A 13,473-nucleotide genomic window follows, 5' to 3' on the forward strand; every position below is an offset into this window, starting at 1 on the left:
TATTACGGCCTGGCCCAGAGTCCTTGCGGGTTGACCCGACCCGGACGCCACCCGAACCGGACACATGCCCCACAACGACCTCGGACACGCGTCTAGGACAGCTCATGCACAGCTGAGGGGTAACCTCCCTGGAAACATGGGCCTGCTCTCATCGGGCCCACCTCTGACAGGTATATAAAGGGGGAGGCTTGCACTCCCCCAGAGGTACGTCATATACTCTATCACCTTATCCGCCTGCACACCTTACTGACAAGAGCGTCGGAGTGTCTTTGCAGGTGGCACCCCCCTCTCTCTCACTCGAAGTACTCGGGACCTCGCACTCCGCTGGCCGACAGTCCACGACTCGACGAGCCCCAATCATCATCTCGGATCACAACCCGAACCGTTCAGTAACCGACCTACCGAACAAGTGTATAAAGGAATATTGAGAGATATATAATTTGGTGCCTGAAACTGAATATATCTACATTACATTTATTTTTAAAAAGTCTCTTCAAGCATGTAGAGAGGTACATTAAGACCATCATCACTAATTAGAGAGAAACAAAGCAAACCTTTAGAACAAATGAATGGAACCAAGAACAATCTAATGGTTTCTGCACTAAGTGGTAATTCTCCGGAACTCGTAACGAAATCGGATTCTCCAAGACGGTGACATTAATGTCATTCCAAACATCTGACTTAGTTGGAAGCTGAGTAATCTTCTCCAAGATTTTCATATCTTCAGATAGGACAGAGCCGAAAACAGTGTATGCATTTCTCCATTCATTGTGATTAGCCAGGCTGATGAAGAATTCTGGACCTGAACCAACCCATGCTACAGATCCTCTTCTTATGGTAGGACAATACTCTTTTGGGATATCCTTGAATGTAGAACCAACGGATTCGAATGTTCCTTGGATTAGTGCAAAGGGGGGACCAAATGAAGCCTACATCAACATTCAACTCGATGAACACATCATACCAGGGTGAACAAATCAGAAACCTTGATGTGTATAAGACCAAGGCTTCGACCATTGAATATGTTTCCAGTATCCCACAAACCTCAAAATCTTTAGAATGATAAAGTACAATTTTATACAATTGTTAACATAATGAAGCTTACCTTCTTAAAGTGGTTTCCCTCTGAATTCCAAAAGCTTCCTCGGCTCTCTGAACGATAAATCTGGCAACCAATGCAGTGAGGCAATGCCAACAGCTCAAGAATGTAGGAAACAGACTGTGGAGCACAGTCAGGAAAAAGCTGTAGGATAGAGAGTTGATAAGAGTGTCAATTAGCTAAATGGAGGACATGTCCAGCATCCTGAACATAAAATAACCAAGGTGAAAGAGTGCAATGAATCTCAGATATATGATAATGTAAACATGTGTAGAATACTCAGTTTTATATGTAGAATTCCGTAGTCAGTTTCCAGACCAACAATTCCCTAAAAGTACAAAGGTACAAGCAACAGATAAATGTACAGCTGAAAGACAAGAAGAGCACAAGATACAATATAGTGGAAACAGATTATCAGCATATTTTGTCATAAACATAAGGCATGGATTATATATCAAATAGATTTCTAAACAGAAATGAGATCGACCTTAATAATGTAAAGATTTGAAAGATTACGAAAAACAAACAATTTATACATGCTCAGTTATGAGAATGAAGTGACTCTTGGCTTTGTAGTCATTTTCACTTTGTCTAGTAAATTTATTATATAATTTTGAAATCATGAAAATCTGTGCAGAACCAACTAATCACATCAATATGACAATCCTACCTCTCCCTTATCAAAGACTGAACCAGAAGTCCACATCACTTTATCTCCCGAGTCTCGTCGTTCCGGGTTTAATGCATCCTTCTGTCTTTGTAAGCACTAGCCTGTTCTTCTGCTCTGGCTTATTAGTTATTATCATCGCCATCGCCATCAAAGTTGCAATTAATTTGCTGGAAATTCGGAAAAAAATTGCAACCAAGGCTGTAGAGTAGATAGATGTTATGTTGGTAGTTGTTTGTTGCACAACTGATTTCATCTGTTCCCTCCCTGGCTCAAATGTTTTCTTTCTTAAACTATATTTCTGTTTAGTTGCTGCAGAATCCTAAGGCAATGTCTCTGATTCGAGTAAGAGTTGCTTTCCGTGCCTCAATTGTTTAAAAAAAGATTTGTTTTTTACTTTTTTTTTTTTTGAGAAATTGGGCGGCTTCGGCCCAGCGTATATCTCTCGGCATTTGCATTTGGATTCGATGCGGATCGGATTGGATAGCTTGACTAATTTGACACACTTTTAGTTTACAGATACTTCGCTTTGCATCCTCTTCTAGTCTCATCACATTCTCATCGTTATTGGATGAGACACAGACCTCATTTCTAGTCATGCAAATACTATATGTATTAATTCGAACCTCCGTTTATTTTTTCTTCTTCTTTGTTTAGACAAGCACAGACGCTGAAAATGTTGATCCTCTTACAACAAACATCTCATCTGAGAAAGGATTTCTACATTTTCTATGGCCAAGGATGAAAGGAATGGATCCTAAACTCCGTGGCACACTCTTGTTTGGGGCTGTTGTGATCCAAGTTCTTCTCTTGGGACACGGTGCCACATTGGATTTCCAAGCTGGAAACTTTTCAGACACCGATCAGAATTTTGGAGAAGCATTTTTCACATTATTACCGGAGATGGTAGATATCGCCACCTTCATTGGGTGTATTTTTCTAGAGGTGATCCTGCTCTGGCGTGTGCATCCTGGAGCACAATGTGTTCTTATGCCCTTCATGATGTATGCGCCGCTATATTATTTCGCTGATCTAGCACGCAAGGCTTCTGGGATTGGCGTAAATTGCAAGACATTCAAGATGCCGGCCATATGGTTTGCTGCCGTAGGGGGTGTTGGCATCTTCTTGGTAGCCGGTTTGATGATTTTGGGGGTGGTCTATGATGCATGGCTATACAATAACAAGAGAGGACTGAGAGTGAGGGAAGAGTGATCAGTCCAAATGACATAACACAGACTCTGGAGAATATATAATGACTCATACAGCTTTGTGTTGTGTTTAAATAAGTGAAATTGGACTATGTAAACCTAACAACTTATTCTGTCTTGCTAATGTTAGCCATGTGTGATACTTGATAAGATAATGGTTTATGGATGGACGTGTTTAATTATTCAATGTTCATCTTTGTTCACTATTCATTTATTTGGTACTCTCTTCATGGTAGTATCCATTCGTATTCAATGGATGGAAGAGCATAACAAGCTGTGGAATTCTGTTACCTATGGACTATAGTACTGATATTCACTCTTTAAAGGTAGGGGTTAATGTCCCTTACCATGGTATTTTCCTATTTCTCCATAAATTGCAATTGGAGAATTCAATCTTCACAAACCAGGGATGCAAAGTTATGATGTACTTATTGTTATTTATCTAGACTCAAAATATAAGTGAATCACTGTGTTTTGCATAGGATGGTTGAGACTTTAACTATACGCAAAAACATGCTAAATGAAGAAACATATGGCAGGCTTCCAAGTTGTATTAAAAAACAAGTTATTTTGGTTTAACATTGAATGTTAATTTTTATAATGAGCTGAATTTTAAAACGAACCCTTCAGCTTATCTACATCTCTAGTGAATCAAGAAATATCCACATAGATACCTACCAAACTAGTTGAAATAAACTCAATTTGATATAAAATCAGCTATAGTTAAACAGGAATAAAATAAACCTTCAGAATAAATGAATGGAACCAAAAACAATCTAACGGTTTCTGCACTATGTGGTAATTCTCCGGAACCGTAATGAAACCGGATTCTCCAAGGCAGCAACATGAATGCCATTCCAAACATCTGATTTGGTCGGAAGCTGAGCAATTTTCTCCAAGATTTCCATATCTTCAGATAGTATGGAACCGAAGACAGTGTATGCATTTTTCCATTCATTATGATTAGCCAGGCTGATGAAGAATTCTGGACCTGAACCAACCCATGCTACAGATCCTCTTCTTATGGTCGGACAATACTCTTTTGGGATATCCTTGAACGTAGAACCAATCGATTCAAATGTTCCTTGGATTAGCGCAAAAGGGGGACCAAATGAAGCCTATATCAACATTCAAATCGATAAACACTGAATATGTTTCCAGTATCCATAAACCTCAAAAATCATCAGAATGATAAAGCACAATTTGTACAATTGTTAACATAGTGAAATTTACCTTCTTAATGTGGTTTCCCTCTGAATCCCAAAAGCTACCTCGGCTCTCTGAACGATAAATCTGGCACCCAATGCAGTGAGGCAATGCCAACAACTCAAGAATGTAGGAGGCAGATTGGGGAGCACAGTCAGGAAAAAGCTGTAGCATAGAGAGTTGATAAGAGTCAATTCACTAAATGGAAGACGTGTTCAGCATCCTGAACACAAAACCAAGGTGAAAGAGTCCAATGAATGTCAGATACATGATGACGTAAACATGTGTAGAATACTCACTTTTATACGTAGAATTCCATAGTCAGTTTCCAGACCAACAATTCCCTGAAATTACAAACATACAAGCAACAGATAAATATACAGCTGAAAGACATACATTTAAGACAGTAAGAGCACAAGATACAATATAGTGGAAACAGATTATCAGCATATTTTGTCATAAACATAGGGCGTGGATTATATATCAAATAGATTTCTAACAGAAATGAGATGTACCTTAATAATGTTAAGACTTTAAGATTATGAAAAAGAAACAATTTATACATACTCAGTTATGATAATTAAGTGACTCTTCTCTTCTAGTTCTAGATCATAGAAGAAAACAAATTAAATAAATGTACACTAGCTCCAGTAGGCTCAGAGTACTTATGCTAAGGAGGATTCCTTATCCCCCTTGGCTTTGTAGTCATTTTCACTTTGTTCTGTAAATTTCTTCTTATATAATTTTTGAAACCATGAAAAGTTGATAAAGATAGATATCTCAGATTAGTATGTGCAGTACCAACTAATCACATCATATTCATATAGCAATCCTACCTCTCCCTTATCAAAGACTAAACCAGAAGTCCACATCACTTTATCTCCCAAGTCTCGTCGTTCAGGGTTTAATGCATCCTTCTGTCTTTTTAACCAACACTGAAACGAGAGGAGGTAACATAAAAGTATTAGGAAAAGTGCATTAAAACTCTAAACCTCAAATACAGGAATATCTCATCCTTTGACCTTAAAGAGTTGTTCATCTGAAGTAATAGTATGCTAAACCTACTAAATTGTATGTCTTTATAATGAAGCCACTATGATGCCCAATCAAAATTCCAAAATATAAATCATAATCCCTTAATAAGACAGAAAAATAAAATAAAATCATACACATCTTTTTGGTCAACTGGAAGCTACATAACAGCAGCTACTCTATACACCTCATGAATACCAACCCAACCAGTTTCAAATGGGATGCAATATTGGAAGAGTCCCAGGCTGGAACCTAGATCTTGATATGGTGCGTAATTCCATTAAGAAATGCTTAATTATGACAAAATAAACATTCTTGATATGATCTAGAAAACTGAAAAAAAATATGAATTTTTATATGTAAGACAGTTAAAAAGAGACTATTAAGTATTTGCATCAACCAACCAACTCTGCCAAATGCTACATGATAATAGACAGGTACACTATAGTAGCTGTCAGTCAAAGGTTCTCAAAATCATCAAGTTCCAGTTACCAAAACAAAATTAACTGACCAATCAAATAAGTGGATCAACCAATGTATGATTCTAGTAACATAATTGTGCTCATGCATGAGGTATAAAAAAAGGACACTAAACATAAGCCTAGATGCTAGATACATCATATTATTCCATTTTTTTTTCACTTTTCATAAGCATATTATCAACATCCATGATAGGTACAGAATTCAATAGTACTAAGCTAACAAAAATGCAGAATTCATAGCAATACCTCACCAAATCTAGGTCCACATGCATCTCTATCACCACAAAACACCCATGAATTACACAAACAAGCTCCACCATCACCTCTACACATCCTCTTACAAGCCATGCAACATTCCTTAGAAGAATTTACCCTAAAATCACTACCCCATTTAACGGCATCACCCCATAGCTCCAAATGCTCAACCCCATCACAACATGGCCTTTCTTCTTCTTCTCCTCCTCCTTCTTCATGGTTCAGCAAATCATCAACCCCATCAACGTGCTCCATTGAAGAAAGAGATGCAGTAGTGTTGTTGGGACTGAAAACCACAGTGAGAAACAGGTATACCGCCAAGCAGGAGATAGCACCCATCAGGAAGAGGGACAAAAGGGTAAATTTACCGAAACCTGAGTCATTTTGCCGACGACCCATTTCAGATTATGGTGCAAACTTTTCGACAACAGAGGAAATTGTGTTGTGGATTTTCGTTCTCTTCTTCTTCCTTTTCGATTGAGGCAGAATTTTTCTATGATTTGGGGAACGAAGGATCGTGAAGAAACGAGAACAAGCGCAATCACATTTGCAGGATGTCATGATGAACTAACTTGGCAACTAAACTCAAAGGTGATTGCTTTCTTAACAAAAATAGCGACCCATTTTCCCCTTTTGCCTTTTTCTTTTTTTTTTTTTTCACTTTTTTCCCCAAACAGAATTTCCCCCTTATTATTAAGCCTAGAAGATTTGTCGCGGTGTCTTTATACTTTTTACTACAAAAATCTTAGTTTATGATCATTCATTCATTTGTAGTCTTCCTTATTTTAAGATGATTTTTATCATAAAAAAATTGTTATGAATTTAATTGTTGTACTTGTATCCATCATCTTGCATTAGGAGTGAATCATCTTATACAAATCATTTTTTTTAAATTTTGATACAGCATAAACTATTTAGTATTTTATATAATTATTTAATTAAATTCGTTCTTTTAGATAATTATGTGCGTGGTCAAAATAAAAAATAATTATTTTTATTAATATAATATTACATAATTAAATGTACGTATAAAATTAATTTACAATAATAATATATTAAAATTAAATTTTTTTCTAATAAAAAATTTAAAAAAATTCATTTATGCCTAAAAACAAAAATACTATTTACACATTAAAAAAAAAACCACTAAAATTAATCATAATATATTTGTATATAAATATATGTATAATTTTATTTATTCTTAATGTATATTTTATATTTTAATATGTATTCTATAATAATATCTGATTTTGATAGCTGATTTTAACGTATACTTATCATGGTTGCCTTAGTACATGTCAAAAACCCTTCACAAAACCCTCCATTATTGTTATTAACGGTGATATTATTGATCTAAAACAAAGGAAGCAATAATATATTATTTACAGCTCCTTTCTATACAATTGTGGATAGTAAAACAATTGGGGAAACAAAAACTCGAGAGCAGTATTTTCCAGAATTTACAATTGCATTGAATGAAATTGTTTTACCAAAGCTCTGGTTTTATGCTTAATGTATGCTAATTCAAGCACACTGACGGTGAAAATATGGACAAAGTGGTAAAGTATAGTAAGAGGAAAGGAAAACATTCAAGAATCTTCTCAAGCTTTGCATGACCAATTCCACATGCAAAGATTCACATATTTTTGGACACCAGAATCGAATGTCCTTTAGAATCTGAATCTGAATATGAATAGCAAATTTGTATTTGCTGCTTTAACACCATCAATATGGCATGGGAATTTGAATAGTTGGAAACCAAAAACTCCTCTGAGCATAAGAAAATCATGACGGGAGCAAGTCCAAATTGTGAACAAATTCCTACATATTTTAGCTAGTTTCAAGTTTGCTATTGGGGCATCGGTTTTGGATGAATCGAGCAGTATGCAAAATAATCCGCGGCTTCACTAAGTTATCGGAATCCAGAACCTATAACAGATGATAATCATCCTTGTCTGCTCTGCTATAATCAATCCTTTTCTGCTGCTATACATACTTCAAGTTGCATTTTCCAATGATGTAGCTGAGAGCAAAGGCTGTACAGACAGTAATGCATTTGGACTGGAAAATAATTGCATTAGAGAGAAAAAGAATTGGGGGGCTCGAGTTAATGATCTTAAGTGTAAAATCATTAACTTAGAATCACTACAGTGGTATGTGTTGCAAGTGCATCATGCTTTTTAGGATATGATAATCTATCCTTGATTTATAGCTTAAATAGTCCTCAAACCACCACCTGTGGTTGCTCAATAGTGATGAGGAGTTCGCAGCTGCTCATAATCAGGTGATTGCAAAAAATATGAAAGTAATAATTCATCTCTGTTGTGATGGAAAAGAAACCAACTGTATGACATCATGAAATAATTCCAGCAATCCTTTTACCCTAAAGAAACATCAGTATCCTTGATCTGTGGCCAAATCAACAGAACATATAGCAGTGGATTTCCTATAAAATGAAGCCTAACTACACATCATGTACTCAGCATCCGGTCTCCAGCTCTAGTTAACTTCAGTATTTACAGCATAAACTAAATAACTTATGATATGTCCAAATAAGCTCCAAGATAGCCTGAATTGACATGACGTTCATTTTGTAATGAGTCCCCAACTTTGCTAGGCAACTAGGCATCATAATGTGCATAAAGCTTCGAAATCCATATCCTACCAGCAGCTTCATCTTTGTACATAGATCTGTTCATCGACAAATTTACTAGTGACCAGGTGTGCAATCTTCGCCAGTCATACTCCCTTGTGGAAACATATAGAAGATACCATTTGAGGATGGAAAATTTCTTAGGCAAAGGAGATTGATTTGTATTGGGAACTCATCAATCATCGTGTAGTTAAAAGAAACAATGTAATGACGAGGAGTTATGAAATGGACTCACCTCAGTAATACGACCTAGATCTACTACCACTCATATAGCTGCTACTACCACCCACACCCCTGCTGGAATACATTGACGAATATGATCTGCCACCAGCCTGCAACACCAACACAATATAAGAATACAAGTATAGAATATACCATATACAACACTTCATCAAACAGAGATAGGAAAGTAACATTACATCACTGCCACGAGATATGTAATCACCACCATAACTTGCTGAGTACAAATCACGATCACTTCCGCCAAAAGAACCTGACATCAAGATACGAAAACCAAGAAAATTAGATTATATATCATCATCATCATCATCATCATCATCATATCATTTGTAACAAAATCTACCTGCACTGTAACTTGTGCTCTGCCGACTGCTATACATTCCATGAGTGTCTCGAGTAGATATAGAACTCCTGCCATTACTATAGCCCAGACTAGATCTTCCAAGTCTACAATCAAAATGTAAGAAGTAAGTTGCCAGCAAACAGCAAAGTTTTTTTTTTTTCAAGAACATAAACTTTGAGGAAACTAACCTATCGCCATAGGCATCTCCATATTGTGAAGTACTACCCCCATACTCATAGTCCAAACGTGATCTTGACTGGCGAGCACCAGTATCAGCATATCGAGGAGGGGCATCATCCTGATGACAAATGGAAGTGTAAGAATTTAGTTTTCCGAAGAAGGGAAGGATACTAAAGAAACAGTAACACCATTAAAAAAATCCTCAAAGTTAACATACAATACTTACTATGACAGAATAAGTACGTTTCGAACCCGACAGTGTCTCATAATCACGGGAGTGTCCTTCACGGTGATTAAAATGGGAAGAAGAAAGAGGAGGCCTCTCAAATCTTTGGCCATAGCCATCATCCACATAACTTCTCATAGGTGCAGCTGCTGAAGTACGAGACGTACCTTTACGCAGCTCAGGGTAGCGAGAGCCATGGGCTGGATAATCCCTGTAGGAGAGGTGTTTTTGAGAGGACATCCTAGACCCATAATCTACAGCAACTCTACTTCTTGGAGGTGGCAATTCCTCACATAGACCATAGTCTCTCTTCATGCTACTTTTTGGATATCCAGATGCTAAAGAGACAATGTAGCATTGGTCATAAAGAAAGGTTAACAACAGAAGTCTGGCAAAAATAAATAAATAAAAGAATAATACTTACTACTCAATCTCCTCTCAGAGGATCTGGCTAGATGAGACACTGGCCTTGATCTCAGTGACATAGACATAACAGGTCGTCTATCTCTCACACTAACAGGCCGTCTATCCATCACACTAAAAGGCCTAACAGGTGGAACATGACTTTCAATTCGTCTTACCATGCGAGCAGGAAGACTACGTGGTGCAGGTCTAGCTCTTGAAGGCCTTGCTAAGATTCCAGAATTGCGACCAGAACTGTAGGCCGCATGGCTAACATGTTTTCTACTGCCTTTCCGAAGAGGCCTTGACAATCTAGCCTTAACTTTTGCCTGAAAAGGGGTCAGATGGATTTAAAAAAACCTCATTTGGCAGTTGCACACGGAAATTGTATTTAAAATCCAAAACATACCTTCTTGTCACCTTCACCCAATCCTGAGCTGGTAATGCTACCAGCACATTCCACGGCAGCAGCATGTGTACCAAACGTAACAAATCCAAAATCCTTCCTACTGGCAGCTGGCATGTTTTTAGCAAGCTCAATCTTTTCGATCTCCCCATATTTCTTAAGAAGATCTCGGACATAATCTTCATCCCATGAAGGAGGCAGGGAATCTATAAATACAGTTTTAACCTGAAACATGAATAAACTTGATCAGCTATGCCAGAAAAAAATCATAGGTCACTTTATTATGAAATGCAGGTACATCATCAGCTAATTAGCAAAGACCATGGCAAGGATAAACTGCTAACTGTCCCCAAATTAAAGCTACCAAATTTTCATCGAGTACACCCCCAAAACTATTAAATCCTTAGAAGTTTACTTATTAAACAGAAAAGGTAAACCCAGTGATTTTTTATCAAAAATCAGAATTAAGACAATTATATAGCACCAAAAAATACAGCAACCAACTCTTATCCGACCAGATGGATTTAGATATTATACACCAAAAATATAGTCTACCAACAAAAGTTAGCCACTATGCCAGCATAAACGTTCACAAACAGTCCAAATGTTTCAATAACATTGAAGAATTATAGTAGGCAGTTCCATCTCATGACCTTCAGCAAAAGCAATGAATTCAGATTCAGAAGATTACCTGTGCCATAATATCATCAACTGGGTCAATAAAGGAGTCTGTAAATGAAATCTCTGCTGGCTTATCAACTCCAAACACAACATCTCTCTTCTGCAGTTGTGTATAGGCTTTCCTAGCCTCAGAACGAGATGAAAAATCCAAAAATGCAAATCCACGGTTCATTCCTTCATTGTTACTGTCTTCTACTAAAGTCAGGTTCTCAAAATTTCCAACCCCATAATGTCTCAGCTTATCTTTTAGCTGGCACCAGAAATTGCATGAATAGTTAGAAACTAAAAAAACTTCTGATGAGTAAGCATAACTCAAGCCTTGAAGGAGGCAACCGATAGGCCAGGAAAATAACTTACTGCTTCTAATTTCCATGTCTTGCATATATTACCCAAATAGATGGTATCATTGTCTTGAACGGGAGAAACACGGCATTGTTTGCCATTAATCTGAAATTGCAGCGATGAGAACACATGATTTAATATGCTGACAATTTTAAACCAGCTTAAATCATTAGAATATCAAATATTACCACTGGATTTTTCAGCTCTGTTGCAGCTTTTTTAGCTTGTTCAATAGTTTCAAAATGCAAGAATGCAAATCCTCTGTTCTTTTTAGTATGAGGATTCATCATCAGCCTGACTTCAGTAATTACCCCAACTTCACCAAAAACCTTCCTCAGATCCTCCTCAGTAGCATCCTTATATAAGCCTCCGACAAATACTTCAAATTCCTTCTGCTTGTGTCTCTTATTTACACCTTCAGGGTGCTCCTTTTGCTCCGCATCAGCCATCCGTGACGAATGATCATGTTCCTCATCATTATGCTCATCATCCTCATCAACCTCAACTTCTTCATAAACGTATTCAATTTCTTCATCACCTGAAATATCATCTTCTCCTGCAACTACTTCACACTCTTCCTCTACTTCATCTCTAACCTCCTGATGCTCGTCTTGTTCAGTTTCCTTTTCATCATAGTCAACTCCGTTATAGTCCTCTAAAGGTTCATACTCAGGATAGTTATCCTCAAAATCTAACTGTTCATCTTTTTCATATTCATCTATGGACTCCTTAACCTCCTCTTCTTTGTCTGCCATAAAATAAATATTTAAATCATCCCAGTCAATAAACTCTTTCCTAAAATCATAGTAATAGTTAAATTACGATAAAAGTCCAAAATCCTTAATCCGCCCTAATTATTCTCAATTCAAAATATTTCCAACAGTAATGCCAAGTCACGAGGCACAAGGGAAGGGAAAGAAAGGACCTGCCCCTCAACCCAAGAAAATAAACGCACTATCAACACCATAAACATCCAACTAATGAAACAAAAATTGAAACCATAAGAATGGTTAGAGTGACACAGCCATGTAATTGTAATCCATCAAAGAAATTCTTTATTTGCTACAAAAGTTTCCATAATTTCCAAATTGAGAGAAGGGACACGCACTAATTTCTATAGCTCCATACTATAATAAGAAAAGTGTTCCATATAATCATGTTAAGATATCTGTTCCATACTAATTCACGTGATCACTATTTTAGAGGTCTAACATAAGCAAAAGTTAGAAACTTTGGACAAGCCCCTGATCAAATTATAACTGTTAACAGCTCCAGTATGTAGCATAACCTAATTGGAAATAATATTTCACATACTCCTATGATCCAAATGAAAATCTCCCAAATTACAATATTTATATATTAAAAAAAAGATTAGGTAAAAGAACTTACTCTTCACATCATCGAGCTTCTCATCCGAAAGAACACTTTTCTCATCATTAGCTATGTCTTCTTCTTCTTCTTCATGATTATTCACAACCGCTTCCGCAGTTTCAGGCTCTTGCCCAAGGTTGTCAGTATGGTTGTTGTTTTCAAGGGCGGTCTTCGCTCTTTTCGCCGCAGCACCTTTCTTCACTGTTCGTTGCGGCATTGTTCACAGTTTTTTCCTCAACAGGGTTGAAGGAAATACTTTTTTCGAACAAAAAAAATTGACCTTTTGCGACGAGATCAGAAACGTGGAAGAACCCAAAACAAAACCAGAAAGGATTGTCCCAGCTGAAGAGACAATAAAAATTGGAAGGGAATCCAATTGCTGAGTACGAAGAATAGAGCAAATTTGGGTTAAAAAAGAACCGAAAACCCTAGATAAGGTGAATCGAAGATTGAGGAACACGAAAAACCCTAGAAAATACAGAGAAAACGAGAGTGAACCTGTCTCTCAGTTTTTACTTTGACGAATTTTTTTCCCCTTTTTCTTATTTATTAAAATTTAATTAAAATGGTGAGCATATATTCTTATGTTGAATCTGCAAAAATCTCCAAAATAATCTCCTATCAAAACATGTAATCTTTTCTTTTTTTTTTTTATGGGAACATGTAATCTTTAATAGTGG

The 13,473-nt window shown here is 36.9% G+C and overlaps 3 protein-coding genes across 3 annotated transcripts; all 3 read right to left on the bottom strand.

The window, feature by feature from the left end:
* Window positions 1–439: 439 nt before the first annotated feature.
* Window positions 440–2,365, bottom strand: LOC112744354 (uncharacterized). Its single transcript, XM_029292536.2, has 5 exons — window positions 2,273–2,365; window positions 1,770–1,865; window positions 1,379–1,427; window positions 1,106–1,239; window positions 440–929 (listed from the first exon to the last, which is right to left on the bottom strand). The coding sequence occupies exons 1-5, from the start codon at window positions 2,363–2,365 to the stop codon at window positions 534–536; spliced, it is 768 nt and encodes a 255-aa protein (XP_029148369.1). The 3' UTR covers window positions 440–533.
* A 1,130-nt stretch (window positions 2,366–3,495) lies between these two features.
* LOC112744352 (uncharacterized) lies at window positions 3,496–6,644 on the bottom strand. The gene is made up of 5 exons (XM_025793952.3): window positions 5,941–6,644; window positions 5,017–5,115; window positions 4,480–4,524; window positions 4,208–4,345; window positions 3,496–4,092 (listed from the first exon to the last, which is right to left on the bottom strand). Exons 1-5 carry the CDS (start codon window positions 6,346–6,348, stop codon window positions 3,766–3,768), a joined length of 1,017 nt encoding a protein of 338 aa, XP_025649737.1. The 5' UTR covers window positions 6,349–6,644; the 3' UTR covers window positions 3,496–3,765.
* A 1,603-nt stretch (window positions 6,645–8,247) lies between these two features.
* On the bottom strand, window positions 8,248–13,439 carry LOC112744351 (uncharacterized). Its single transcript, XM_025793948.3, has 12 exons — window positions 12,812–13,439; window positions 11,611–12,170; window positions 11,438–11,527; window positions 11,091–11,330; window positions 10,403–10,624; window positions 10,016–10,322; window positions 9,592–9,929; window positions 9,374–9,483; window positions 9,186–9,289; window positions 9,022–9,095; window positions 8,838–8,934; window positions 8,248–8,697 (listed from the first exon to the last, which is right to left on the bottom strand). Exons 1-11 carry the CDS (start codon window positions 13,008–13,010, stop codon window positions 8,839–8,841), a joined length of 2,340 nt encoding a protein of 779 aa, XP_025649733.1. The 5' UTR covers window positions 13,011–13,439; the 3' UTR covers window positions 8,248–8,697; window position 8,838.
* Between the last annotated feature and the right edge of the window lie 34 nt (window positions 13,440–13,473).

The sequence above is a fragment of the Arachis hypogaea genome, chromosome 14 (assembly GCF_003086295.3).
Source record: "Arachis hypogaea cultivar Tifrunner chromosome 14, arahy.Tifrunner.gnm2.J5K5, whole genome shotgun sequence".
Taxonomy (NCBI): domain Eukaryota; kingdom Viridiplantae; phylum Streptophyta; class Magnoliopsida; order Fabales; family Fabaceae; genus Arachis; species Arachis hypogaea.

What these genes read in the sequence shown, in the direction of transcription:
- LOC112744354 (XM_029292536.2), bottom strand. Translation starts at nt 2,365, where the DNA reads ATGACTAGAAATGAGGTCTGTGTCTCATCCAATAACGATGAGAATGTG. An exon ending in CAGTCTTTGATAAGGGAGAG is followed by an intron (nt 1,428 to 1,769) that starts GTAGGATTGTCA and finishes TTGTACTTTTAG; the next exon opens with GGAATTGTTGGTCTGGAAAC. An exon ending in AATTCTACATATAAAACTGA is followed by an intron (nt 1,240 to 1,378) that starts GTATTCTACACA and finishes TCCTACAGCTTT; the next exon opens with TTCCTGACTGTGCTCCACAG.
- LOC112744352 (XM_025793952.3), bottom strand. Translation starts at nt 6,348, where the DNA reads ATGGGTCGTCGGCAAAATGACTCAGGTTTCGGTAAATTTACCCTTTTG. An exon ending in TAGTCTTTGATAAGGGAGAG is followed by an intron (nt 4,525 to 5,016) that starts GTAGGATTGCTA and finishes TTGTAATTTCAG; the next exon opens with GGAATTGTTGGTCTGGAAAC. An exon ending in AGGGAAACCACATTAAGAAG is followed by an intron (nt 4,093 to 4,207) that starts GTAAATTTCACT and finishes ATGTTGATATAG; the next exon opens with GCTTCATTTGGTCCCCCTTT.
- LOC112744351 (XM_025793948.3), bottom strand. Translation starts at nt 13,010, where the DNA reads ATGCCGCAACGAACAGTGAAGAAAGGTGCTGCGGCGAAAAGAGCGAAG. An exon ending in GAAGCTCGATGATGTGAAGA is followed by an intron (nt 12,171 to 12,811) that starts GTAAGTTCTTTT and finishes ATTTTATGGCAG; the next exon opens with ACAAAGAAGAGGAGGTTAAG. An exon ending in GGAGATGCCTATGGCGATAG is followed by an intron (nt 9,290 to 9,373) that starts GTTAGTTTCCTC and finishes TTTTGATTGTAG; the next exon opens with ACTTGGAAGATCTAGTCTGG.